The sequence below is a fragment of the Borostomias antarcticus genome, assembly GCF_949987555.1.
Source record: "Borostomias antarcticus genome assembly, chromosome: 8".
In the NCBI taxonomy this organism is placed as follows: Eukaryota; Metazoa; Chordata; class Actinopteri; order Stomiiformes; family Stomiidae; genus Borostomias; species Borostomias antarcticus.
Window position 1 is genome coordinate 5,853,508 of NC_140241.1, and position 27,536 is coordinate 5,881,043.

The 27,536-nt window shown below is 44.0% G+C and overlaps 2 protein-coding genes across 2 annotated transcripts; both read right to left on the reverse strand.

The window, feature by feature from the left end:
- Positions 1-11,000: 11,000 nt before the first annotated feature.
- Positions 11,001-11,695, reverse strand: LOC311312192 (pro-neuropeptide Y-like; the record flags this gene model as incomplete). Its single annotated transcript, XM_084442065.1, has 3 exons — positions 11,001-11,019; positions 11,213-11,299; positions 11,532-11,695. The coding sequence occupies 3 exons, from the start codon at positions 11,693-11,695 to the stop codon at positions 11,001-11,003; spliced, it is 270 nt and encodes an 89-aa protein (XP_084298191.1).
- A 2,753-nt stretch (positions 11,696-14,448) lies between these two features.
- On the reverse strand, positions 14,449-27,417 carry stk31 (serine/threonine kinase 31; the record flags this gene model as incomplete). Its single annotated transcript, XM_084442066.1, has 26 exons — positions 14,449-14,541; positions 14,736-14,789; positions 14,931-15,059; positions 18,725-18,874; positions 19,303-19,395; positions 19,532-19,657; positions 19,927-20,052; positions 20,170-20,250; positions 20,362-20,463; positions 20,576-20,707; positions 21,576-21,695; positions 21,786-21,908; positions 21,984-22,163; positions 22,387-22,512; positions 22,596-22,752; positions 22,935-23,050; positions 23,203-23,235; positions 23,451-23,564; positions 24,002-24,088; positions 25,064-25,229; positions 25,883-26,199; positions 26,346-26,504; positions 26,815-26,886; positions 27,005-27,103; positions 27,210-27,262; positions 27,387-27,417. 26 exons carry the CDS (start codon positions 27,415-27,417, stop codon positions 14,449-14,451), a joined length of 3,039 nt encoding a protein of 1,012 aa, XP_084298192.1.
- Positions 27,418-27,536: the final 119 nt, after the last annotated feature.

A 27,536-nucleotide genomic window follows, 5' to 3' on the forward strand; every position in this document is an offset into this window, starting at 1 on the left:
TCAAGTGTTTGGTTTAAATTGTTTTTGATTCCACTTAGATCAATAACTTTATATTTGACAACACCTATTTCCATTTTCTGGGGCGGCTGTAGCTCAGGAGGTAAAGCGGGTTGTCCAATGATCGTAGGGTCGGCGCTTCGAATCCCGATTCATCTCCTGTCCACATGTCGAAGTGTCCTTGAGCAAGACGCTGAACCCCCAAATTGCTCCCAATGAGCATACTAGCACCTTGCATGGCAGCTTCCGCCATTGGTGTGTGAATGGGTGTATGAATGGGTGAATGAGAGGCCTTCATTGTAAAGCGCTTTGGGTAAAAGTGCTATTTAAGTGCAGTCCATTTACCATTGGCAATTTATTGAAATTCAAGTAATCAATACAATATTTTGAATTCTGCTTAGATCAATAACTTTGCCAATATTTGAAAAAACACCTCAAACAAATTTTAGATTATTCTCATAATGTATGTCCATCTATCACAACCTTTGGTTTTCTCAAGAAATCGATTGGAGGGAGGATATCCTTAGACAGTGGGTGATTGTACTAGGACATTTAAAGGAGTAGTTTGGTATTAAACATCATAAACCTTGTTAGTTGCGATCATATGCAATGGTCCAACATTTTGACGAATTGTGCACTCTTGAGTTATTAGTGCTCATTGCTCATGCCACAGCTACTGCAAGTACACAGTGATCTCAATGAGAATATGCCCATAGAGATCCATTATGGTTAGTGACTTAGCATAACCACAGAAAGAGGTTCAGCAACATCAGCCAGTGAACCGCGGACAGGTTTGTGAATCCGCAGCTATATGTAGCTAGCGAGCTAACCACAGCTAACGTTAGCTAATGAGCTAACTGCAGCTAAACTTTGCTAGCTACTGTAACAACAATCCATATTAAGCAGTGAGTTTGAGGTGATATGTGTCATAGGCTAATATGGATTGCTGGCTAGCTAGCTAACATTGATTTGCCTTGACAGCTGATTTGCCTTGGTGTTTTGAAGTATGAGATGACTGTTTTTTGTCACACAGTCAGCAGCATCAGCTAGTGAACCACAGAGAGATGTTCTTTCAGGTTTGTGAATTGCCACAGCTGTAACACTTAGGGTGTATGTGCACTAGGTAGTGACGTGCGACCACCCTTTCGCGTGCCCCCATGATTGAATTGCTCATCGGCTTTTCACTGCCTGTCACCCGCCGCCATTATCAGTTGGCTCATATATGAAGTTTCCGACGCAACTTCAGGCGAGGCACGGACGTCAATGCTGGGCTAATCGGCAGATCAGTCACACCCCGTAATGACGCAGCCCCCCAACTGACTGTCAGCTGTCATAGCATTGGTCCAGCGCGTTAGAGTGCATGTATTTAAGCTCTCAAAACATGTCATTGTTCGCTCTTGCCATTACTGCTGATCGCTTGTATCTGCGTTCTCGCCCCACCTCCTCCTCTGCTCCACCTGTGTTGTGTCGATGTGGTCTCTGTTGTCATCGTTGCTCTCTGTTCCGGGGGTATTGCTGCATTCTTCTGGTATTCCACTATGTGTCGGCTAGTGGAAGCCGTGGAACTTCACTTGCTTAGTCTCTGTGGCTCTCCGTGGTGATCGTGGGCCGAAACATCTCCGAAGGGCCATCCAGCTGTCCCTCCGGTCACCATGGAGGCAGAGGCTCTAGGCTCTAAGCTCAGTGAGCTTCTTGTCTTTGAAATCGAGAGTTTAACATGTTTTTGAAAGATTTTTCAAGATGCCCATCCACATCCATTGTATGACCAAAACGGTGGTAGAGCAATTATCAGACTTTCTCAAAAGTGCTAGTTTTGTCAACGTTTTGATCTGAACCATTGTATATGATCATAAGTAACCTTAAGACAGGGCTAAACATGCATTTTCCCTTTAATACTCCTTTAAGCAGTGTTTATGTAAGGTGGTCATACGAGTTGACAAGTCAGAGGACCCGAGTCCTCTACAGTTGTACCAATTTGGGTAAGTGAGGGTGGAAGCGATACTGATGAGCAGCACAATGACACCAGTGACAATAGTGTCGATGACTCCGGATAGAGTTCAGCTCGACCAGCTGGGGTCGCTGTGGTGTGTGAAGTGAGTTTAGGGGGGTGAGTGTAACCAAGTTTAATTGGTTAAACTCACTCCTCAGTATAGATACAGCCTACTAACCTGCAATCAAAAAGCTAAAGCGGTGTTTATGTAAGGTTGTCATGTGCATTGGCAAGTCAGAGGACCCAAGATTGAACCCAGTGTGGGCAGGTAAGGGTTTATGATACTGACGACTAGGGATGTAACGATACCAAAAACTGACGATACGATAGTATCACGATACAAAGTCTACGGTACGATATACATCACGGTATTTAAAAGGGAAAAAAAGAACAATTATGATTGATTGATTTTATTTTTTTATTAAATATTATTTTAATCTCGCAGCACATCTTAGTTGTAAGTGCATTTTGTAAACAAAACAGTTGAACATAGTACGTTTTAACCTGAAACTTGCAACTCAAAATCTCTCACACACACACACACACACAAAATTATGTGTGGCCAACTATAAATACACGAGCTACAGACAACCGTCTTCTCGTCTAGTTCCTCCTGAACAGATCTTAACTGCACTCACTCACTACACAACATGCCTACCACGTATGAACTTGGTCAAAATGGGCAACAATGTTGCTCAAGCAATGCGCTGGCTAGGCGATGGGCCTAGCCAAAGATGTAGTGGTGACAGTGGTAGGCTTAACTTGAGCAGAAATGTTAGTTTTTACATTAATGGTGTTTTTAAAAAGTGGGTCTACTCACACTCACAAGCACACACGCACACACACACACGCGCGCACACGCACACCTCACTCAGCAGACAGGTTTTTCTTTAGGAAGATGAGCATATCCACATTTTCAGGTTGAATCTGGGATCTTTGTGCGCTTACAATATCCCCCGCTGTAGAAAAAACTCTCTCACTCGGTACAGAGGTTGCTGGTACAGAGAGATAGGCTTTGGCCATGGATGACAGGAGTGGGTAATACCGTTCATTGTCTCTCCACCACTTGAGAGGACAGTCAGAGAGTAAAGTAGAGGCCTCTTTGCAGTACAGTTCAATTTCGGCCTCAATCCCAGTATTGAGCTTTGCACTGTCTTCAGTGATGGAATCTCCAAGGAGATCTTCGAGAGCAGATTTTTTGGCGAGTGGAGATCCATCCTTCTCTGCTCTACCTGCTGTGTGTGCTCCAGGCCCTGGCTGTCTAGCTGTGTCGTGTGTGAGGCTGCCTGGCACTACTCTCTTGGCTTTTGTTTCGTTACTTGGGCTCTATAGAGGGAAGCAGAGGTAGAAAAAACAATTCTAAATATCACATCTTGTTTATACTCAGAAAAGCAACAAGCCCAGCACATACACACGAACACGCTCACACACACTCTCCCGTTCCCTCTCTCATATACAACATAGGTTAGCCTACTCGGTCACACACACGCTCCCTTTCTCCCTCCCTCTTTCACACAACTTACAAGTTACACAAACAAGTGTCTCTCTCTCTCTCTCTCTCTCTCTCACACACGCTCCCTTCTCCCTCCCTCTTTCACATAACTTACAAGTTACATGAACAGCTCTCTCTCTCACACACACACACACACACACACACACACACACACACACACACACACACACTATGTAAATAAATAGCCTACCTGGCTCTGTCTCTGTGTTGCTTTCTGCTTCAGCCTGTTGAAAACGTCGTCCCTCTCTCTGTCATTTAGCTGGCGCAAGCTCCGGAACCGGGGGTCCAACGCAGTACTTTCTTGCAGAAACAAGTTTTGTCCCCCTTCGTATCGGCATGTCAAGTCATTCAGTATGGCCGTCTTCATTTGAGCAACGGTAGCGGAGTCCTCGTCACACTGTGCCATGCTCTGCTCTATCATATGTTTGAGGGGCACAATGAGAGAGATTGTAGGCCGGGACTCTTCACACAGCACTGTGGTTGCTTTTTTCAGCGGTTTGAGAAGTTTTACCATGTCTTCGGCGTCTACGATGTCTGCTGTGTCCATAGTGTTGATTTCACGTGCGTTGCGCTTCACATCCTCACTCAGGAGCGCAGCAGCCACGGCTTGTTGTTCGAGATATCGCTCCAACATGTCGAGTGAGCTGTTCCATCGAGTGGACACATCCATGATTAGTTTGTGTACGGGCAAGTTTAGTAATCTTTGTTTAGAGGCTAGCACTGCAGTGGCTGTTGAGCTGCGGTGGAAAAAAGCTGCTATAGCCTACGCCTCACTCGGCCAAGGAGACGGCTGACGCGACCAACCTTTAAACCTTTTTGTGATGCGAGGTTTAATGTGTGTGCAAAACACTTTATGTGTGGGGACAGCCCGGCTTCTCTGACCGCCACATCCATGTTTCGTGCGTTGTCTGTGATGATAGGGATGTCGTCGTGGTTATTATTCTGGTCGAGCTCCCACTCCAAAAGAGCCGCCCTCAGTACCTCAGCTATGTTGAGGCCAGTGTGTGCCTCGAAAAGAGGCCGCGTCTGCAGGACAAAGCTTTTCATTTCCCATGAACTGGTCATAACATGAGCCGTTATTGTAATGTAACTCTGAGTAGCACGTGAAGTCCACCCGTCTGTGGTTAATGAGACGCACTCTGCTTCTTTGAGGCTCTGTGTCACTTTCGCTCTTGTCTCGTTGTACAGAGCAGGTATGACTGTGCCACTTATGTATGGCCGCGATGGTATCGTATACTTTGGCTCTAGCACGTGTACCAACTTCCGAAATCCATCGTTCTCAACTACAGAGAAAGGCCTCATGTCTTTTGCTATGTATTCACCAATGCATCTTGTTATCGCTTCAGCTCTCTGACTATTACGGGGAAGTGGAAGTCCACATGCTTCTTTCAGAGTCATTTGACCTGGCTGAAGTTTTTTCCTCACTGCAGGTTGTTGTTCTGGTCCGAGCTTTTCTGGGTGGTGATGTGCCAAATGGCTTCTCATGTTTGATGTGTTTCCCGTATTGTAGCTAATCGTCGTATGGCAGTATTTGCATGCCGTTTTGCGTTTATCAGTTATTTTTTCACCTTTCTCGTTTTTTGACACAAGAAAACCGAAATGCCGCCACACATCGGCTCTAAATGTTGGTGGAGCATCCACAACCTCAATATTAGGCCTACTCGCCGCCATCTCGTCTCCCATCTGACTCGCTACCTTTTTCTTGATCTCTGAACTCACAGGCGCACAATTGCATGACGGGAGTTGGTCTTGACCAGTATAATTGCGCCGCCTGCTGTTCAAACAAAAATAGAACTCCAATGTCAACAATCAGAAATATTAGCCTACTCTAGCTATCGTAGCAATCCCACGACGGTGTCGACACATTATTTTACCGCGATATCGCGAATTTCGATATATCGTTACATCCCTACTGACGACGCAATGACAAGTTAATTTTGAATGGGCACTTTGCGCTAGTTCTATGTAATTCTTGACATGCTCGCTTTCTCACTCTCTTTTTTGTTTTTGTTTAAAACCCTTTCTCAACAGATTTTGGAATCAACTACACTGTCCTTATGGGAGCTGTTGTGGTGGTTATTGTGATTTTTCTCTGCTGTTGCTGCTGTAGAGAAAAACCCACAAGCACCCCTGTGAGCGCTGTGACCCAGGTCTACATTCATGAGGTCAGGACAACTGCAAAAACGCCTGATTTAGCCTACCTGTAAAATGTTGATTCTGCTGTTTAGACAGAAATTATGTGTAGTGGTTAGTCATCTGGTATAACAGTTATACTATAACTAATAATGGTTGCTGTCTGTTTTGCAGCCCACAACTAATTATCAGAGACGGCCTGAACCTTATAACCCTGGAAAGCCTTTTACTTCTGCTGCCAACCAACAACCTCAATCCTCAGATAACCCGAGTCCAAATCATGATGCGGTCTTCAAACGTTACAACCCTCACAAGCCTCTTGCCTCTCCTGCCAGCCAACAACCTCAAGCCTCAAATATCCCGAGTCCACGTTACAACCCTCACAAGCCTCTTGCCTCTCCTGCCAGCCAACAACCTCAAGCCTCAAATATCACAAGTCCACCTGTAGGTCCAGTTTCAACAAAGTTTCTCATTTACATAGCACTTTGGTTCTCCCCCTCCCTAATTAGTGTGTTCATTCATTGGTTCCTCCCATTCTTTCATCTACATCTGTTTCCTGCTCTCTTTTCTGTCATGTGTAATAAGTGTAATATCTTTAATATCTGCCTACTTTGTGTCTGTTTATTCCATAGTCTAACAGTGTTGTTGCTGGAGGTGGTGGTGACTTGGGCCCATCTAGTGAATTTGCGACTCCAGCCCCTGTTGGCCATTTTCAGGTATGGGATGCCTTGGTTTCCCACTCTACACACAATCATTTGCTATGTAACTGCAAGAGTATACTGTACACACACTTCAATCTCTCTTCTCATCTCTCATAGACACACACTCCCACACACTTACCCTGATCCACTCTGTGTCCTCTCCCTCTCTGTTCAGGGCTCAGCTGCAGGAGGAGTGGATGCTCCCACTGTTACTCTAGGTTTCGACTGCCTCTCCTCTGACTCTGGGACCCAGTTTGAGATTCCTAAGGGACGAAACTACCCCTCAGCTCCCCTCCTCAGCTCAGACACTCCCTCCTGTGATGTCTACACTTCTGACAAATTCAACTTCCTCTAGGGAATGTGCTTCTACTCTGTCTGCACTAATCTAACATGTTCTATTACTTCACTGTGGTATCAAAATGTCGCCCTCAGTTTGATCAGATTTGTAGCCACAATAGGCTGTGTGACATATTTATCATATCAACTGCCGAGAATCTCTGTCTGTATGTCTGTCTGTACCTGTATGATTATCTTGATAACCTGTATTATCTTGAAAACACTGTATGAAGTTGACATTTTGGCTAATTTTCACTTATGTCATCATATACCAGTCGTATATAGTGCCGTGCACTGATACTGATGTGATAAAGTTACCGATGTGGAGGCGAAGTAACACAATGGGTGCTTGGTCCATTTAGCTTAGATTACATGTCATGAGATACAGTATACGAGTTTCTTCAATAAATGTTGAGCTCAGACCTCCTCCTCATATGCATTTCGTGGATCTGTGCACTCCAAAATTGAATGAGTTCCAAATTGTCCCATGCTACTCCCCTCCACCGAGTTTTATGGAAAGCGGTCCTGTAGTTTTTCGTAAACCTAGTCCAAAAAATGAATGGTGGCCTGGTCGTGTTTTGGTGGACAGGCCCTGTGATTCGTATCTGTTCCAGAATTAAATGGGTTGTTAGTTGCCCCATGCTACCCTTCACTGAGTTTCAGTCTGGTAATCTGGTAATTTTAGTGTAAACCTGGTCTAAAAAAATGAATGGAGGTGAATTGCTGGCCGTGTTTTGGTGGCTTGTGGACCAGCCTCGCTCCAAAATTTAAGGGGTTCTAAGTTGGCCCTCCTATACCCCTCCACGAGTTTCATGTAAATAACTGGTTGTTTTTGTCTATCCTGTTAACAAGCAAACAAACCAAGAAACAGCTTGTGGACCCACCTCGTGATTTGGATCTGCTCCAAAATGCAATGGCTTCTAAGTTGGACCTTGCTACATCCTTCCACCAAGTTTTGTGAAAATTGGTGGAGTAGTTTTTGTGTAATCTCCCTAACAGTAAAAACCAATTAACTAACTAACTAACTACTGTAACTAACTAACCAACTAACTAACTAACTAGAAAACTAGAAAAAAACAAAAAGCATGAAATTTAGATCAAACGGGAGTCGCCAATAGTGTTACACACCAGCACTAGAGGGAAAGCATGGCCAGATTTAGACAGCTCTATCTCAAGACATAGAAATGTCACAGCTTAGATACTGTATTTACACTGTTGGAATCCTGGGAAAGATATGAACATTTTGTCAGTGTAGCGTAAGATATGTAATAGTGACAAGACAAAACAGGTTTCAAATTGAAATTGTGAAATTTGGGGGTGAAAACAGGTTTTCATTTTTCTATATTGATCATATTGTGTTCATTGTACGTTTTTACACATTTCGAACATATGGCTCTACAGTAGGCCCTTATAGTAGGCCCATGTCCTGTATTTGCATTCTCTGGCAAGCCACACCAGATGGCCTATACTAGGGGGATCTCTACATGGGGATCCTATTTGTTATGTGCGATTCTGTGTGCTCACTGATTGGCTGTCTCCTACTGTATCATTAACTATAGACTGTACCTATAACTGTCATTCATTATTGTGTATCATATGCTGATGATGACTCGGTCGAAACATGTCCCTTTGCCCAATAAATATAATAAAGACTTTACTATTTATTCCATGAGTGCTTGTTCTCTGCTTCTTGAATTTGAAATTCCCAACCACCGCTAGAGTGGAGCACTGAACATTCCATCATTTTTGTGTATGGTGAGCATGATTTTCACTTTCAACACTCATCATGAACACTGCATATTTCAAAAACTATAAATGCCATCGCTTAGGTAACCCAAAAAGGGGGGCACGAGATAGCGAGGCGTTAATAGTGCGCAAAATTGTAGGGTTTTTTTGTTCATTTTTGCAGTTTAAAATCAGGAAACAGCACACTACCAGTTGCCACTCAAGCGGTGTGAAATTAAACTTACCAGTAGTGTTCTTTCAAGGACTTTCAAAATCAAAGTAAGGGAAAACTAAAACTTTTTTTTACTCATTGGTCCGAATGATATACTGTATACTGAAGTATGAAGTATATTGAATCTGATATACTGAATAGCCTAATATTTGGAGGACCTGTTCATCAGTTAAGGACAACCTTAATCTAAATGTATGCAAGCAGACCATGAAAACGTGTTTATCTGAGACGAGGCGAGGGGGGTGCTTCCAGGTCCAGTGTTCATTTGGAAGAAACTAAATCCACCGGGAAAGAGGGTGTTTGGCTTTTTGAAAGAGGTTATGGTGGCTTTTCGAGGTGGTCTATGACATAATTAAAATAATACATTCAGCTCAGTAGAGAAAATAATCATAGCTCTGCATTGTAAAATGTAATGGTAAACAAACAATAACAGAAATGTAAAAAAAAATATATAATAAAAAATCTGAGGGGGCACGTGCCCCCTGAATATGAAAATCTGAACATTTTGGTGTATAATATTTGAAAATAGCCTACTAAATTGTAGGAGTAGCGGCAGTTTGCAAAATGTGTGGATATTTTCAAATCACCGACTGCCACCACTTAAACAATTGAACATTCCATCAGTCATTTCAATGGGACAAAGACCTTTTAGAGATTTAGACCAATCAGAAGTCGCCAATACCATTACACATCAGCACTAGAGAGCAGTAGAGATTGCTCATAAATCTGTACTGCTTACTCACCACCTGTGTGTGATTTTTACATTGTTTACAATTTCACGTTGCTGTTCCTATTTTTTGTCCTACGTAGTTAAAATCGCTTGAGGTTCTTTTTATATTTAATCACTCATATTTTAATTCACTACTTCCTTTTGAATCTGTTTTCAGTTTATACTAAACAAAAAATATAATGGTCCAAGTTATAGAAAAGACCAACACATTCAACAACTGTACATGCTGACGACATGCATCATGGGTGGGGGACGACAGAATCAGTTTTCTTTTGCCTGGATAAATGCTGTTTTATCTGTCATATCCAGCTAGATCTAATCTCCACCGTATAACCTACATTGTATGACTAGTGTGTGTATGACTCGGTGTGTCTTGTGTGAAGGCATTGTGTGCACATTTTGAACAGGCACTGGCACAGTGATCTTCATTTGTTGTCTACTATTGACATTTTGTCAGTAAATGTATTGTTTATGTTTTCATTCTGGAGGCAGAGGAGTGTTGTAGGTGTCACCGAGTGAAACAGATTCCTCACGGGTCCTGACTGAGTAGGTAGCGAGCTGTTGGATAAAATCACTTCCACAGTATGAATACCGTCCACCCACGCCGATGAAGCTGGTCGAAACAGTGTTTGCAATGCGGGAGACACGGCTGGGCAAGCAGAAATGTGTAGGTTACACTGGTGCCGTCACCCGGATGCCCTGTGGATGTGGAGTGAGCTGAGGGAGGCGATTAGCTAGAATCCATACAAGGAAATGCAGATTATGACATTTTCTGGGGGAAGACACCCAGACTCACCCTTGAAAATTTCAGTTACCAGTCACCACTAATTGAACATAAGATTATCAATTGATTCAGAATCGGAAACATTTATTCACAATTTATACAGTAGCCTAGTTTTACAGAACTGCATTTAGATCAGGAAAAGCACTGCTATATGATGGCACTATTACCACAAATTTACTTATCTAATTGAGTGGCCCTACTAATATTTCTCACTGCCCATCCTGTCAGTGCAGTCTAGAACCAGACTCCGTTCCCATCAAAGCCTTGGCCTGACGTTGATATTTTGAGGCCCACCTTTGAATCTAACTGACTATCCCTGCCTTATGTAAACCTTGGCTCCTCCACTCTCTTCACCTCAAACGCTCCCCAAAGGTTACCCATTGTTAGCCTACTCAATGTTACTTCAACTTTTGGTAGTTTGTTTTTGATACAAAATATATTTGGACTGTTTTTTAATATGCACTGTCTCCTTTTATACAATAAAAAGACATGTTTGAATACACTCAGCATTAATGATTACATATATTATAGATTTTGGTTACACAGTGGTGTCAAAGTCAATCAAGCACTGGTGCATAATGTACATAAGTGTTCAATCAAAGATTCATCAGTTGATTACTTAGTGTTGTGCTATAACAAAAACATGCACACACACAGACCATCCAAAGTTGTTTTGAAGTCACTGGTTTACAGTATATGAAACAGAAGCAACAACAGTGCCGTGTGGTTAAATGACAGCTTGTTCTTTGACACTAAAGCAGTTGCATGCAGCATTATGTCCAGATCACAGTTGATACAGAGAATCTGTGTCATCCATGGATGTTGAAAAGCACTGGAATGAAGGACAGTAACATGGACATCACCAAAGGTCATCATGTCTAGAAGAGAAACACAAGCAAAGTGCATAATTACAGAAAAACAAGGTCAAGTGCATTCAACTGATGGAGGCAAGAAGCTTATGAAAGTTGTTGATAAATACTGGAGGTGATTGCTCTTTGTTTAAGGGTGAGGGCTGATTGTTAAGCCCAGGATAACAGAGCTGATCCCACTGAGAGACAAAGGTTTCCCCACCGTCCGTATGATTGAGGGATGCTCTCTGTGCTCTCCCTCAGCAGTAGGTCTGAGAACACGGTATCTGGGCTGGATCTTTTCCCATACCTGTGTTCCAGAAGTAGAAACATGACAGAAGCAGCACACGTTTTCTTTTAAAAGAATAATGCTATATCTTGCATAACAACAACATACCATTAGACATTACATTTCTGTGTAGGCGTCCCCTAGCTAATTATACTAGCCTACTATAATAAAAAGTGTGGTACAAACTTTAAAAGTAGCCTATTTAATTAAGTAGATACGAGCTCTTAATTCCTTTATCCAGATGGGAACTCACCGCTGTCGTGTGATGAGGTTGATATAATGTCGGAGCGCAGAGTAATATTTGGCCAGCTCCTCGGAAGGTGCATCTTCCCCAGGACTGGCAGGCTTGGATGGATATGCGTCAATCATAGTGCGGACGCACACCAGCGAGCAGATCGCCAGTACACCGAGGAACATCGCTGCATTAGGGCGCATCTATGTTGATTTCAGGAAGAAAAAAGTAGGCTATTCAGACATCAAATCTCATATTTATTTGTTTTCCATTATCCAAAACTTAAAACGGTTTCCCGTAGAGACATATTTTGTTAGTAATAAAGTAGGCTGTTGTCAGCTCGAGAAAAGTTTTTACTTACATTTTTAAACTTTCGTTTCTTTGGAACACCCGGTGTCTGTGGTTGACTGAGCTATATGGTTGACTGAGCTGTGCCAGGTTCCTACAGTCGCGCGAGTCTTATAAAGCGCTGCGCAAAGGGACAAGCCTGGCGCGGGAGAGAAAGGGTGCACAAGGAAGCGTCAAATTCCTGGGATTGGATATCATCCCATAGACCGGGTCAGTGACCCGCCCCCTGTTTGTTGGGGGGGGGTCCACGACATTAGCATTGCATTGTTAATTCCCTTAAACCTTTTTTTATCCTTATATTTCAAGGATTGAGTCATTTACACAGCTAATTATTCATCAGAAGAATCGTGGCCATTAAACATGTAGCCTATATTGGAGCTAGGGTTAGCTTTTTTTTGGGGGGGGGGGGGCGCGAAAAAAAAAGGTTACGGTACAAGACTGTACATAATTAGCATATTGTAAGAGTGAATAAAACTACGCATCCCAAAAACCATTGCGAATGATACAAACTTGCTTCAGAATTCCAACTTGTTTAGGATTTTCATACAGGACACTGGAGTTTCTTATTTTGTCTCCCCTTGCTCTGCTTATCCATGGATTCAAATAAGCTACTGAACCAACCATTCAGTGGATCTGCAATCCAAAAAAGACTCAATATAGGCCTAGATTATTAGATGTTTTAATACTGTACTGTAGGCCTATAGAGAACAACCTAAACAGGTGCAACCTATATAAATGATTATGGTTGTAAAATAAATGTCGCCTGCAGCAAGAAAGTAAAATGGAGAAACGGTAACAGCGTGAGCCTATATGAGGTCAGGATGGTCTCACTAGGCTGTCATTGTCAGCAAAACTGAACTCTCATCAGACTGCAGTGTAGTGAACTAGAGTGCTATCACAATGACTTGACTTATTTGAAAAAGTTAAGTTCTTCATTGTTTTTCTCCATGAAACGGTTGATGCTTAACTTGGGGGATTTATGTTGATGTTAGTAGCCTACTATCTGTCCTGTTTTTAATACATCAGGGACCATGTTGAAAAATGTGTTTCACCTTTGCAAATCCCTTGGATTGCGTCTACCATATCCATAAAAAAAAATCAACTTAAAAGTGAAGTGGCTTATGGCAAATTGACGTCCACAAGGACATCAAATGGCAGACCAGTAAGATGTTTCCTTAATTTTGGTGAATAATTCCGTTATCAATTTAAAGTCCACTCAAAGGGTACCTGCCTCTTTATCCTTACAAAAGTAAAATGATGCAACATTTCTCATTATCAAGCTCATCAACAGGGGCATACCGAATTGTCTGTACAAAATATTACACACCAACTTGAGCTCTCTGGGACCGTAGTCGTAGGAGACAGGTGCTAGATACTTGGATCTTTCATATACAAAAACAAAACACTGACAGATCAAAGTGGTTTGACACTTTTGTTTTAGATGGGGACAATCGAAACGATTGGCCAAATTTCTAATGGAGCTTGGTCCGTATACTCAAAAGACAATAAAGCCATCATATTCCAATCCTGAAAAGAGGGCAAAAGAAGAAGCCATAATGACAACCATTTTCTCTGAAAAGCATTTCTGGAGTTCTTCAGAAAATTGACAGAAGATTGGTGCTGACAGCTTCCACACGAGTCAGTCAGGAGCAAATAGATCAGAGCTGCTGTTAAAAGGCAAAAACTCAATCGGAACTTTAGAGAAATGAAAGCCTTTCGTTGGTTTTTTTCTCCCCCATATAATAGAAAAAAATGCATAGAAAACTAGCCTGCCATCCTGATCACAGCTCACTCATTATGCAATTCAGCCCGTCAGGCTAATTGTCTAGCAGATATGCTTAAGGTTTGTCTTATTACGTCTTTTTGGACACAGACCTATACAATCCAGTGTTGTACTGTACAGTCTCCTGAATTTAGGCTTCCTCTCAGCAAAGAGAATTAACTTGTAAGTTGCACAAGTCATGTTGCTCCACATTGTGTGGATGGCTCAAAGACAGTCTCTGGACTTGGAACATGAACAAGCCACTAACCTGCTTCTTGATTTTGACAAGGACACTGGGACATACAGTAGCATGTGCAAGACTCAAACAGACAATACACAAACATGATTCTGTAGACTATGTTTCTTTTTGTGCCATTACACTGTGAACTGTCTACTAACATTGTACAACCCCCCCCCCCTTAAAATTATTTATTTATTTATTTCAGACCTGTACTGTACAGTATGTGCATATACAGTACAATATGTGGGCTGTGTTGTGTATGGGCATGCAATTACATCAGTGAGTGTATGTATACGCAGATGTGTGTAGAAAAACATATGTACAGTATGTATGTAGTATGGCTATCAATATGCATACACAAGAACAACGTACATACCCTGTCCACTCTCTTTTTTATTTATATCTTATAATCTTTTATAATCTAAAAAAAAATCAAATTTCCAATCCAACTTTTTTTTCTTTTTTTTTTTTAAAAGCATAATAAACCAAACAAAACAAAAGGGCCTCAAAAGGAGAGCCGACCAAGTAGGACAACTGGTCACTGGCACAGGGGAGAACAGGACAACACACCCTACGACGTAACATAATTAAAGAAAGTAGACGTCATCCAGGATCTCAGTAGCAGTCAACCTCCCTTCAAACGCCAGCAGTTTAGGAAGCAGGGCTTGGAGTTTGGGCTCCTGGCAGAGACGATGCACAACAGACAGTAATTTTAATGGTACAGTAACATTAATGGTATTGGTCAATAGCAGCAATGGGTGGCTGTCAGTGTGCAGGGCTTCAGTTTGAAACGATGGGAGTGAAGTAATTGGGAATGCATCTCCCAGTCCCGCCAAAGTCGCAATGGGCTTGCTGTTGCTTTTGATTCACTTACCAATTTCAATCCCTCCAGGGCCATCAATTCACCATTGAATTCTGGGACGTGAAGCTGCAGAAACAAACTAGCGTTAAATGTGCTGATTGCAAGTCAGGCTGTGTCTTAATGATTAATGAACTGTGATTGCATCTTGGTCATGTCTGATTACATTTTGATTAGATGAATGAAAATGAATGCGACATCGTCTCCTACCCAGAGCATGAGACAACCAAATGAGAACACGTCCCAGGCTGGAGATGGGGGGGCGGAGCTTTGGCGGAGCTCAGGGGCCACTAGGCGGAGTGAACCTGCCAACCTCCCGCTGTCCACAGCCCTCTGCTCCTAGAACCACCGCAGACACACCAGTCGTTTGGGTACAATAACTAGAAATGTTGCTCAGAAAGCACAGACCACCCGTGAATGCATTTTGTGGCTCTGAGCACGCGCACGCGACCAGGGCATATATTGCTGCATTTAGATAGATAGATATACTTTATTAATCCCCTTGGGGAAATTCAACGTATCTAATAGCTCACGGCACAACACAACACACGGCTTGACATCATACCCGCCTCCAAGACAACCACCTGCTCCCTTGACCCCCTCCCAACAATTCTAACCAAGGCCTGCCTCCCCGTCCTCATCCCCCACCTCACCACCCTCTTCAACCAGTCACATGGGGCCACTCGTAAACCAGCCTCCGACGTCCCATGAATACTCCTCTGACCTCTCTGAGGACAGCAGCTCAGAAGAGGCGGGACCTAGCTCCTGTAGGGAGGATGTCCACCCCCCAGCCCGCTTCTCTCCGCTCAATGCTGAAGCCCCCCTCCGCCCAAAAGGAGAAGAATCTCTAGAGGACAGCAGCTCAGATGAAGAGAAACCTGCTCCTGAAAAAAAAGCCTGCAAAGAAACTAAGGCGGCCTTCAGGAGGATAAAGAAACCGGAATCCTCAGATGAAGACATGCCTCCAGTCACAAAACCAGTCAAAAGGCAACTGCATTTTTTACCTAAGGTCCAAAAAATGCCAAAGGCAATAAAAAAAAAAAGAAAAAAAAAAGGATGCAGCCCATCACGCTCAACATCGACAGCTCAACCATCACTCCCTCCCCCCCAGGCACGCAACCTTGCCATCCTGGACCCCACCCTCTCCTTTGATCCCCACACGTCAGCTCCATCATCAAGACCTCATACTTCCACCTCCGCCGCATCGCCAAAATCAGACACTGCTTCTCCCCCTCTGCCGCTGAATCCCTCATCCACGCCTTCATCTCCTCCCGCCTCGACTACTGCAACTCCCTCCTCACTGGCATTACCTCCCATTCCCTCCACAGACTCCAGATGGTCCAAAACTCTGCTGCCCGCCTGCTTACCCACACCCGGTCCCGGTCACACATCACCCCTGACCTCCACACTCTCCACTGGCTCCCCATCAAACAACGCATCAACTTCAAAGTACTCCTCCTCACCTACAAAGCTCTCCACCCCCCGCCCCACCCGAGCCCACCGATCCTCCTCCACTCTCACCCTCACCGTACCCCCTTCCAAACTTAAAAGCTATGGAGATCGAGCGTTCTCCAGAGCAGCACCCCGACTATGGAACTCTCTCCCCCAGCCTGTCAGCTTCACCTTCACTTCCCATTTTCAAATCCCGGCTAAAAACCTCTACCTCTTCTCCCTGGCCTATGACCTTCCCTACCCTTATTCACCTCCTAAACCCCTGCCCCTCTATCCCTAAACCCCTGCCCCTCTATCCCTAAACCCCTGCCCCTCTCTCCCTCTGCCCCCCCAACCCTCCCTGTTTTTCCACCCACCCCAGCCATCCTGCCATTATCTGTAGCCTACTGTTTTGGCCATATTACCCCGTTATCATCACCGTACATGTTCTTTTCACTACTGTCTATCCATCCTGGTTCTGCCTGTATTACCTCATGCCCCTGCCGTTTAATATCTCTGCTCCTGCTCTTCAATATCTCTGCTTTGTTTATTGTCTGTTGCCTGTTGCTTGTTCCATGCCTGTTGCTTGTTCTTTTGCTCTTACCTACATCTCTGTAAGTGACTTTGGGTTACTGAAAAGCGCTACATAAATAAAATGTATTATTATTATTATTACTACAACATAGAACGACACAGCAATACACAACACAAGAGACAAATGGCAAATTCAATCAATCGACGTCATAAAATGTGAGCCTGATAAAAATGTAAAGTGCATAAAGTGAGTAATAAACTATTAATAAAGTGTCAGTAGTAAATAAATTGCACACGAAAGGAGAGGGGGGGTCAGAGGAGGGGGTCAGGTGAGCTCAGGTCAGAGGCCCCTGCCCTCAACTGAGCTGTTAAACAGCCTCATGACTATTGGGACAAAGGACCTCCTGTGGCGCTCGGTCCTCGAACGCAGCGCGATGAGCCGCCCACTGAGACTGTTGCTCTGCCCCACCAGGGTGCGGTGAAGAGGGTGGTTGGCATTGTCCATGATGTCCAGCAGCTTGGTCCGCATCCTCCTCTCTACCACGGCCCCCACTGTGTCCAGGCTCCTCCCCAGCACTGAGCTTGTTGTCTTGATGTTAACAGCAGCGGAGGTGGCTTAGACCTGCAGAAATCAACGACCATCTCCGTGGTCTTCTTGGTGTTCAGGAGAAGGCCGTTCCTCTCACACCAGCTGCTGAAAGCTCCCACAAGGTCCCTGTAATCCGCCTCCTGTCCCTTCCTCACACACTCCACAATAGCCGTGTCATCAGAGTACTTCTGAATGTGGCAGGAGAGTTGTACGTGAAGTCCGATGTGTACAAGGTGAACAGGTACGGAGCCAGCACAGCCCCCTGCGGAGCACCAGTGCTACTCACCACCGTTCCAGAGACACAGCTCCCCAACCTGACGAACTGTGGTCTTCCCGTGATCCAGGATATGCAGGCGGGATCCACTCCCATCTGTCCAAGCTTCTCTCTGAGTAGCAGAGGCTGGATGGTGTTGAAAGCGCTCGTATTTTATTCTCTTAGCCTTTAGCTTAGCTTTTAGCCTAGCTCCAGCTCTGCACCCGCGGTACGCCTCCCTTAGCTCCACTGGGATAGGGTGTTTAAATCCGTTTTTAGCAGCCGATCGCAGTGCGAGAAGCGCTTGCTTTGTATACTGCATTACCTGAAGTTGTAGTCACAGTCGATTATGAGGACACTAACGAGAACACTTAAAAACAACACAACAGACCGCAAGAGCTACAAGACAAGCCACTTGGTACAGTGCAGGCGCAGGAGTGGAAATATGTTAGGTCGAGAGCTTTATGCCAGTCCAAACTCTATCTTTGTAACATTCGGTGTCGAGATATGGCTGTTTCAATTCCCCCTATTGACAATGAATGAAAGTCCAAAAAATGAATGGTGGTGAATGGCCAGCCATGTTTCAGCGGCTCGTAGACCTGCCGCATGATTCGGATCCTCTCCAATATTTAACGGGTTCTAAGTTGGCCCATGCTACACGCTTCCCCCGAGTTTAATGAAAAGGAGTCTGGTAGTTTTGTGTAATCCTAGTCAAAAAAATGAATGGAGGCGAATAGCCGGCCCGGCTGTGTTTGAGCGGCTCATGGACTCGCCCCATGATTCGGATCTGCTCCAAAATGTAATGGGTTCTACAGTAAGTTGGCCCAGGCCACACCCCTCTACAGAGTTTCATGAAAATCAGTCTGGTAGTTCTTGCATAAACCTGGTCCAAGAAATGAATGGCGGTGAATGGCCGGACGTGTTTGGGCGGCCCGTGGACCTGCACCGTGATTCGGTCCACTCCAAAATTTTATGGATTCTAAATTGGCCCATACTACACCCTTCCCACAAGTTTTGTGAAAATCGAAGGTAGTTTTTGCGTAATCCTGCTAACAGACAAACAAACGAACACCCGCCACAGAAAACCCTGCGCTGTTGCTAGGGCGGAAGTAATGGAAGCCAAGCCACATCCGCAATTGTGGGGGTTCTTGAAAATAAATCATCTAACACCACGAACCGCCAGTATAGCTTACTCACGGGTGTTTTGGTGAAGTCGAAGTCTCCCACCAGGCCTTGCTGTCGGTTGAGGACGAACACGTTGTTGGGGTTGAGCGAGGCGTGAATGATGCCCACGCCATGCAGCCTCTGTAGTCCCTGGGCCACTCCCTTCATCACCTGGCAAACCTCCTGTTGCGAGACAGACATCCCCAGCCCCAAATCAACCGCTGAGCCACAGCAAAGAGAAGAGAATAGTCACATATAGGGCTGGGTATCGATTCGAATTTCAAGAATCGATTCGATTCCGATTCACAATGTTCAGAATTGATTATCTCGATTCAATTCGATTTGATTCGATTCAATATCGATTCGGTTAGTGTTACTAAAACCTGTTTTTTTTTTTTTAGCTGTAATCTTAATTACATGACTGCCAAGTTATGCAACACAAATACTACGGCTGGGTATCGATACTGATTTCCAAAAATGAATGAATGAATCATTGAACGAATTAATAAACTATTCATTCCTTCATTTCACGTCACGTATCCTCAGTGTGTCTATTTCTAAGAGCTGCAGAGTGAGAGAGGTATATGTTCAGCCCATCTGAGAGAACTCACAGCAGCGGTAAGGGGGTTGACCGTCTGAACAGCTTTGAGACTCCCGCTTGGGGAGTACAGGTATGGCACCATCACATAGACTAGTGGATCAGACTGCAAGAAAAGGGTCGACAGCAAGTGGTGACATCAACAGCCAGCCAAACGGGTAGAATGCGACGTTCTTACTGAGAAGACACAGAGACGCACTTCTTTTGGAATGCCAGGGTGCGAGCAGGAAAGGGTTCAGTACCTTGCTCAAGAACAGAGCCAGAAGCGGGAGTAGCCCAGAGTCTGCTTCACTCTGCGTCCTGGCACGGTGGAACTGAGTGGTTTTCTCCAGCACCCTTGCCTCCACTTCCTCATTCACGGTGTAGCTCTGGGGGACGAAGTGACAGTTAACCATGTAGAAGTCCAAGCCCGTATGCAGGTGATATCAAGCTTTTCATACTTGAATGTGTTTAATGAAAACCTATCCTCATATTTCCCCATTTGAAAGCGTTTGGTTGACAATGCGTCAAGAGTGGGATAGTTTCGCACACATATTCAGATTCAGAAAACTATCGTGACAGAAAATCGTCTTCACTGGCTCAACAATCAACACATCACAACTCAGACTGTACTATAACTGTGTGAGTGAGAAGGCACCTTTAGTATGACCTTCTGTCCCTGGAACTCGGTGCACACCAGAGGCCTTCGGCCGCTCAGATCTCTCATGGGCTCAGCATCAAACATGTCCCTGTCCAGACCATTCGCCAGGAGTCCTCCAGACCTCTGCACAGACGGGACAACCATCAGACCAGCCGTCAGACACACCATATTTGCTTAACTGAGAGCTTTCTGGTGCTTGCGTTGGTGTACAGGGCTCTCTGAGTTCACAGGGAAGCTCACCATGAAGCTGGTGACGTCTGCCTCGGGGAAGAGCAGGGGCAGCTCCGGGAAGCCTCCCTCCACCAGAGCGCTGAGCTTCCGCTACAAGACGAACATCACAGATGGTATGGATGTGTGACTGTGATGACCATCACCATCTAACTGCTGACCTAATATTCAAATGCTGTAGTTTGAAAGTGAATAAGCATGTACATATTCTTCCTGTTCATGGCCGATTTCCTGGAAAAGTGCTTTTCTGGTCTCGGCAATCTCCTCCTTCTTCTTCAGTACCTCTGTTAGGTCCAGCTCTTCAGCCTGCACAGGATCACAGGTGTGCTAGCTGATGATGGCAACCAAACATTTCACCTCCTTCACTTGTGCCCTCCATAAACAATACTCCTCTTGAACATCCCCGTCCCAGCTTCACCTCCTCCAGAACGCCCTCCTCCACCTTCCTCCACCTCAGCAGGGACCTCAGCCCGCGGCTGGTCTTCTTGATGGAGACGAGATGGTCTATGTTCGGGCTGCCTTCCTGCCATTGCTGCATGTCCTCCATAAACTGAACACGAGGAGGAGAGAGTTGGTAGGTTGGCAGAACACACAATGTGTACACAACACTAGTCCTGGACAAATCAGGGGTTTGTTGCATTTAGCGTAGGAGGATGGATAGATACTTTGTCTATAATTTAGCATAGGGGGATCTATTAACGCCAGCCCTTGAGAGGGGATGTATTAAAGCCACGCTGCGACAAGACTGATTTCTGTCTTTTAAGTAAGTACAATTTATTTATAAAGCACCTTTTAAAACCAAGGTTACAAGGTGCTGTACAAAGAAAGAATTTAAAATTATAGGTAAACATACACGTTACCACCAACACTATCAAAAAAAATAGTTACACAATCGGGATAAAAGAAATAAAAGACATAAGAACAACAAAATATTTAAAACTGTACAGAAGGCATAAAGAAACAGGCAGATAAGAACAGAGGTATTAATATAACATCACATAGACAAGTGCTTGCAGTACAGGTGGGTTTTAAGCACCTTCTTAAAACCATCCACTGACACTGCGTTTCTACTGTCTATGGGAAGACTGTTCCAAAGGGTGGGGGCCACTACTGCAAATGCCCGGTCATCCTTGGTGTTTAATGTGGAGTTTGGGACAGCAAGAAGGCCTTGGTCAGAAGACCCGAGAGGCCTCAGGGTTCTCACGGTAGCCAGGGGACACAATAGCTGACCTAAGGATCTAAAACATCTTTAAGAGGAGAACAATATCCAGGGGGCTGGAGGAGGCTATCCTACTAACAGGCAGTAGGTTCATTAAGTTCACACCGAGACCATTGTGCCATGTAGGGCTATTGGTCTAAAAATTGTGACGTTGCCTCATAGATGGCATTAATAGATCTCCCTCCACCAATTCTCTCACCTTTCTGTTCATCTGGCATTTTTCCATGATATCACCCAGGACCCTCTTTTCATCCTTAATGTGCTGCATCACTTTGTGGAAAGCATTGGTCACAAACATACTGCCCTGGTTGTTCAGTTCCTAAAGACATATTCAGAATTAAACATGTGGTTGACACCGATATGCACCACTTACTGACTGAATGAAAGGCCAGAGAAACCCCAAACTCACCCCCACTGACTGAGACATGTCCAGCTCTTTACACACGGCCAACTCTGCCCGCTTCAGAGTGTCACTTACTCCACTTGTCAGGTCTTTCACAGACACCGTTGTTTTGCTGGACAGACAGAAAAACTGAACAGAACGAATATTAGCATGAAATGCAATATTACTGGGTTGATTCTGAGCCCTGTTACAAAATGTATGTACCTTGCCAACATTCTCAGACCAGGTGCACAAGTCATGGAGGGCCTTGTCAGTCTCATCCTGAACATTACTGGTGTGTTGGTGGCTCTGGGTCTTCCACTGGTAGTACTGTTCAAAGGCATGCTCTCCCACATCCGCCGTTGAGAACGGACCAAAGACCTCAGTCAGCGAGGTGCTCACCTCCTGTGTGGCGCAATCATTGGTAAGTCAAGACAAGTGGTAAATATAGTATCGGGTATAGTTAAATACCTCCAATTCAGTTGATTAGGACAGCCCCCACTGCTAAACCCGTACTATCATTTACAAGCAGAATAACCCAAACTTCTCAGACACTTGAATAAAATAAATAAATAAATAAAATAAAGTCGGATGTCAGAAGTCAGACAGATTCGGACATTTCCAGTACCTCAAGTTTCTCCAAGCGCTCTCTGACAGGCAAACTCTTTGCTTCTTGTAAGAACATTTCCACTGTGGCTGTCAGCACAATCCGCACATTGTTTCTGTTATTTATCAAATCCCCCAACTGCTGCTCCTGCACAATTGAGGTCAAAATACAGTCATTTCACAGAAAAGTAAATTGTACTCTGATGGGACATGATTAGGATGGCAACTCACCGTCTGACACGCCTTCAGCTCCTCCAGGGCCTGCATGTAGTCTTTCCATGCCACTTCCAACTTCTCCATGGCAACAGGGGCAGAGACGCTGTCATTAATGACAGTGCTGATAGCCTCCATGAGGCTGCCACTATCTGTGTTACCTGGATTCCTCTCTCTGATTGACAAAAAGAGGACATGACAATGACAAAAAGAGGACATGACAATGAATTCATGAAGTTAAGGACAGCTCAGTGTGTGAAGTGTTGATTCAAAAAGGGGTCATGCATGCTATTACATCAATGTTAAAAGTCTAAGAATGAATTATCATCAGGCAATGTCAATGTCTGACTCAAGTACCTCAATCCCCTCAGAGAATCAACTCTCTCTGCCAGCCGGCAGAATTGCTCAGACACGGCAGAGTCCAAAAGCGTATCCATATGCTTCTCCTTCGCCTGCATCTCTTCCCTCAGGGCCTAAACACAGAGAAGACATTAACCGACACCACACGGTCATTCAGTCACACCACAACAGGCAACATGTTGACTGAGCAGCTAATGGGAACTCGGACCACGGTGGATATCTTTGTGTCCTTACACACTGATTTACCAACCCTATCCCTCCATACCTGAACTACCATGTCACTTCCATACTTGGTACCCTGCCAACAGCAAAAGTGGTAAGAGAATTAAGGACAAATTCATGTCTAACACAAAACTGATCTGACCTGCTGCAAAAATGTGCATGTACTGTATAAAGTGGGATTGTTTGGATTAATTGCTTGGATAATGTAGCTATACATTGTTTTAATTGTTTTGACATCTTATTGTGATGTGGCAATGGTGTCAACTCTTGCATACAGACTCACAAACTCACCTGCATCTCTAGCGTTGCATCTTGCATGTGTTTCCCGAGGTCTTCTAATTGGTCCCGACGCTCCTTACATTTCTCTGCATCCTCTGTACATTTCGCTGCCTTCTCCTTCAGTTTCTGTAACCATGCCAACATACAGTTAGGTCCATAAATATTTGGACATTGACAATTTCCATCATTTTTGCTCTGTACACCACCACAATGGATTTGAAATGAAACATTGAATGTTCTTTAAGTGCAGACTTTCAGCTTTGAGGGCATTTACATCCAAAGCAGGTGAACGGTGAAGGGATACATTTTTATGTGGTACTCCTTTCAGACCTGCAAACTCTTGAGTAGGGAAAAGGTGACAACATACAAAATTAAAAACCTCTAGATTCACTTCAACTACCCTGTTTGACATAAAATGTGACTGTAGCCAAAAGGTGACAGTTTGCAGGTGTGCCTTTTTAAGAGACCAAAAGTAATTGGACAAACTTACAATCAAATCGAATTGTGATTTTTTATATTTGGTTGCAAATCCTTTGCAGTCAGTGACAGCCCATAGACATCACCAGACACCGGGTCTCATCCCTGGTGGTGCTCTGCCAGGCCTCTACTGCAACTCTCTTCAGCCCCTGCTTGTTCTTTGAGCGGTTTCCCTTCAGCAAGTGAAAGCCATGCTCAACTGAATTAAGGTCAGGTGATCTGACTTAGCCATTGCATAACATTCCACTTCTCTGCCTTGAAAAACCCTTTGGTTGCTTTCGCAGTATGCTTCAGGTCATTGTCCATCTGCACTGTGAAGCGCCGTCCAATGACATCTGAAGCATTTGGCTGTATATGAGCAGACAATATTGCCCGAAACACTTTAGAATTTATACTGCTGCTTTTGTCAGCTTTCACATCAATAAATACAAGGGAACCAGTTCCATTGACAGCAATACATGCCCATGCCCTAACACTACCACCATCATACTTCACTGATGAAGTGGTACGCCTTGGATCAGGAGCAGTTCCTTCCTTTCTCCATCCATTTCTCCTGTCATCCACCAGTTGTTTTTCGTGGTCTTCCGGTGTTGCGGAGCTCACCAGTGCATTCTTTCTTTTTAAGAACGTACTTAACAGTTAATTTGGCCACACCTAATGTTTTTGCCATCTCTCTGATGGGTTTGTTTAGATTTTTCAGCCTAATAATGGCTTGCTTCACTGATAGTGACAGCTCTTTGGATTTCATATTGAGAGTTTAACTAGACTTTTTATCTACTCCTTGTAAATGGAATAACAAGGGAACACACACTTGGCCATGGAAAAACTGAGCTGTCAATTGTCCAATTACTTCTGGTCCCTTAAAAAGGGAGGGATCACATATAAAATTGTAATTCCTACACCGTTCACCTGATTTGGATGTTAATACCCTCAAATTAAATTTGAAATGAATCTGCACTTAAAGCATATCTTTTTCATTTCAAATCCATTGTGGTGGTGTCGAGCTAAAGTTATGAAAATTGTGTCAATGTCCAAATATTTATGGACATATCTGTATAGGACAACATATGAGGTGCAACATTCATCATTTCACATCCAACTGTATATAGAATTGCTGTGAATGGCAATGACCAGATGTAGAGAACCACCTGGAGCTCTGAGAGGGTGTCGCTCAGCTCTTTCTCTTTCTGCTGGGTAATCTGCTGCTGGACATCGTGCTCTGCCTTCAGTCTTTCATTCTCCGCCATAAGGTCCAGGTCCATTTTCATCTTGATTTGGTTGGCAGGCTGTGGGGCTGTGACGGTTCTTTTCTCCCTAGGAAGAAACCATCACAGCAAAATTGATCTCTTGTCCTTCCGATGGTTAGAAATAGGCCTCTTGGCAATTAGAACAACAATCTGAAATTAATCTAACCCTTCCCATGCTCTTAAGAAAGGACACATAAAATTTGCAGTCCCAACTGACACTGAAAAGGGAGTCTTTTTTTTTCTAGTTGCCATTATATTCCATTTCAAAACCATGACAAAATAGGCTAAACACAAGGGACCTTATCTCCACTCACAAAGCTGTTATTTTCTAAATTCCCAAAGGAACTATGTGATGCTAATACCATTTCACACTAGGAGACAGCTCATTTCAAAGTGAAAAGGAAAAAACACACACACCCCAGCAGTGCAGTTGCTCGTAAATAAACGTGCAGAGCTCTGATAGCAGAGGATTGGTCTCAGAGGTAAACAGTCGAGAGCAGTATCAGCCAAGTACCAGAGACGGCTCCTCTATCAGGATAGCCCCCTCATACCAGCTGCATCAGGTAATCCAGAGCACAAGCAGACACCATTTTTCATTATGAAAAGTCAACTATTTCAATGCAATAACAGCAGGTCCCCAGGCAACTGTTTCAGTTCGATTTTGACTACAGAGCATGTTGATCTTAGTGCTGTTGCCATTTTCTCTAGACCATGTCTTACTTCAGCGACTGGGGCATCTGGTCACTGAAAACGGGGCGAAGTTCCGGCATGCACATCGGTGGCACTGGCATCTCTCCCTCCCCCTGGCCTCTCTCCAGCAGACGCTGGACCCAGTGGGCAGGGGTGTCCTGGTGGGGCCGCAGACACAAAGGGCTCTCTGGGATGCTCAGCTTGGCAAACTTCATCTTTATAAGCTCTTCACCAATGTCCAAGTTCCCCTGAAAAGCCTGGACAAGGATTGTCCCATCAAAGCAGACGGACTTCTTCTGGATACGAACTTTCTTCCCGAAGATCAAATTCTGCAAGAATGCTTTTCCCTAGGTGCACAGCGAAACAAGGTTATTTTTGTCAGCCAAAGATGAAGACTTCTAACATATATTTAGCAGGATACAATGTCTTGAAAAACACTGTAGACAAATCATTAAATGTACCTGAATTTAACCGATAGGCGATAAGATATTACCTGCTGGAAATGTGACGAGTCATGATCACTGGAAACATGGAAACCCCAGAACCTGTACTTCTTGGCCAAAGGTGGCAACTGTAGATCCTCTGGGAGTTCGACAACAGATGATCGACTGACAACCTCAGTATTCCCATAGTCAATGTAGGAGACATGGAGCTGTACAGAAAGGAGGCAGCCTATATTTAATTGAGTCTCTTTTTAATCAAATCCCTCAGTACAACAGCAGTGTTTCCTCAACTGTAAAAGCTAGACCTACATACAGTATGGTTTAGAGTTTAATTTTAAATCAGACAAAAAGGGGTGGTCACAATTCTAATTTACTGGTCCAACCACTGTTTCTCCATGCCAGTAACCTAAATATGGAAACGGTTAACTCCATTAATGGTTGTTGAACTGGCATAAACCCCAGGGTACTTTTGATACAAGTCCTCATAAAACTACCCTGCTCTGAAATATGCCTCCTCACCTTATGATCAGTCTGCTGCTGTACCTTACACCTATACCAACAGCTGTCCTCGGAGAACAATGCCCCATATATCTGCAGTAGGCAAAAGAGAGATGTCAATTCATGTCCAGACAGATTAAATTTTTATAGCAATTTATTGTTAATTCAATCCTAGACATTCAATGTGTAGCCCTCTGGTTCCTTCCCTCACCTTCTGAGAACTAGGAGCCCCAACCAACGCTGGATATTCTGGACACTTGGCTGCCAAAATGTTGCTCATTCTATCAATTGCTTGGTCTTCATTTACATTCTACAAAAACAAAACATCATTTTTACGAATGCTCATTCACTGCGCATAAATTGATTTTCTGCTTGCTTTTCTATCATTCTAATCATGTGAGCCACGTGTAGGCTACCTGTGCCCAAAATGTGATGACATCCACAACGTGGGTAACGACAACCAGCTCCACTAAAATAAAATAGAGGTAGAATTAATGTTAAATGGGAAATTATGGTGTGTTCAACACCATAATTACATGAAAAACTACAAACAGTCTTGTAATAATCGCAAGGCCATAGCTAAAGTTACTCACTTTTCTGCTGGTCCATTTTGGGTTGGTCCATGATTATGGTATGAGTGTGTTGAAACACAGGACAAAGAATATCACAGGATCAGTTGTCTAGGCAAAGAATCTATGAATTAGTGGGTCTAACGGATATTTTACTATCAAATGGCATTTTAT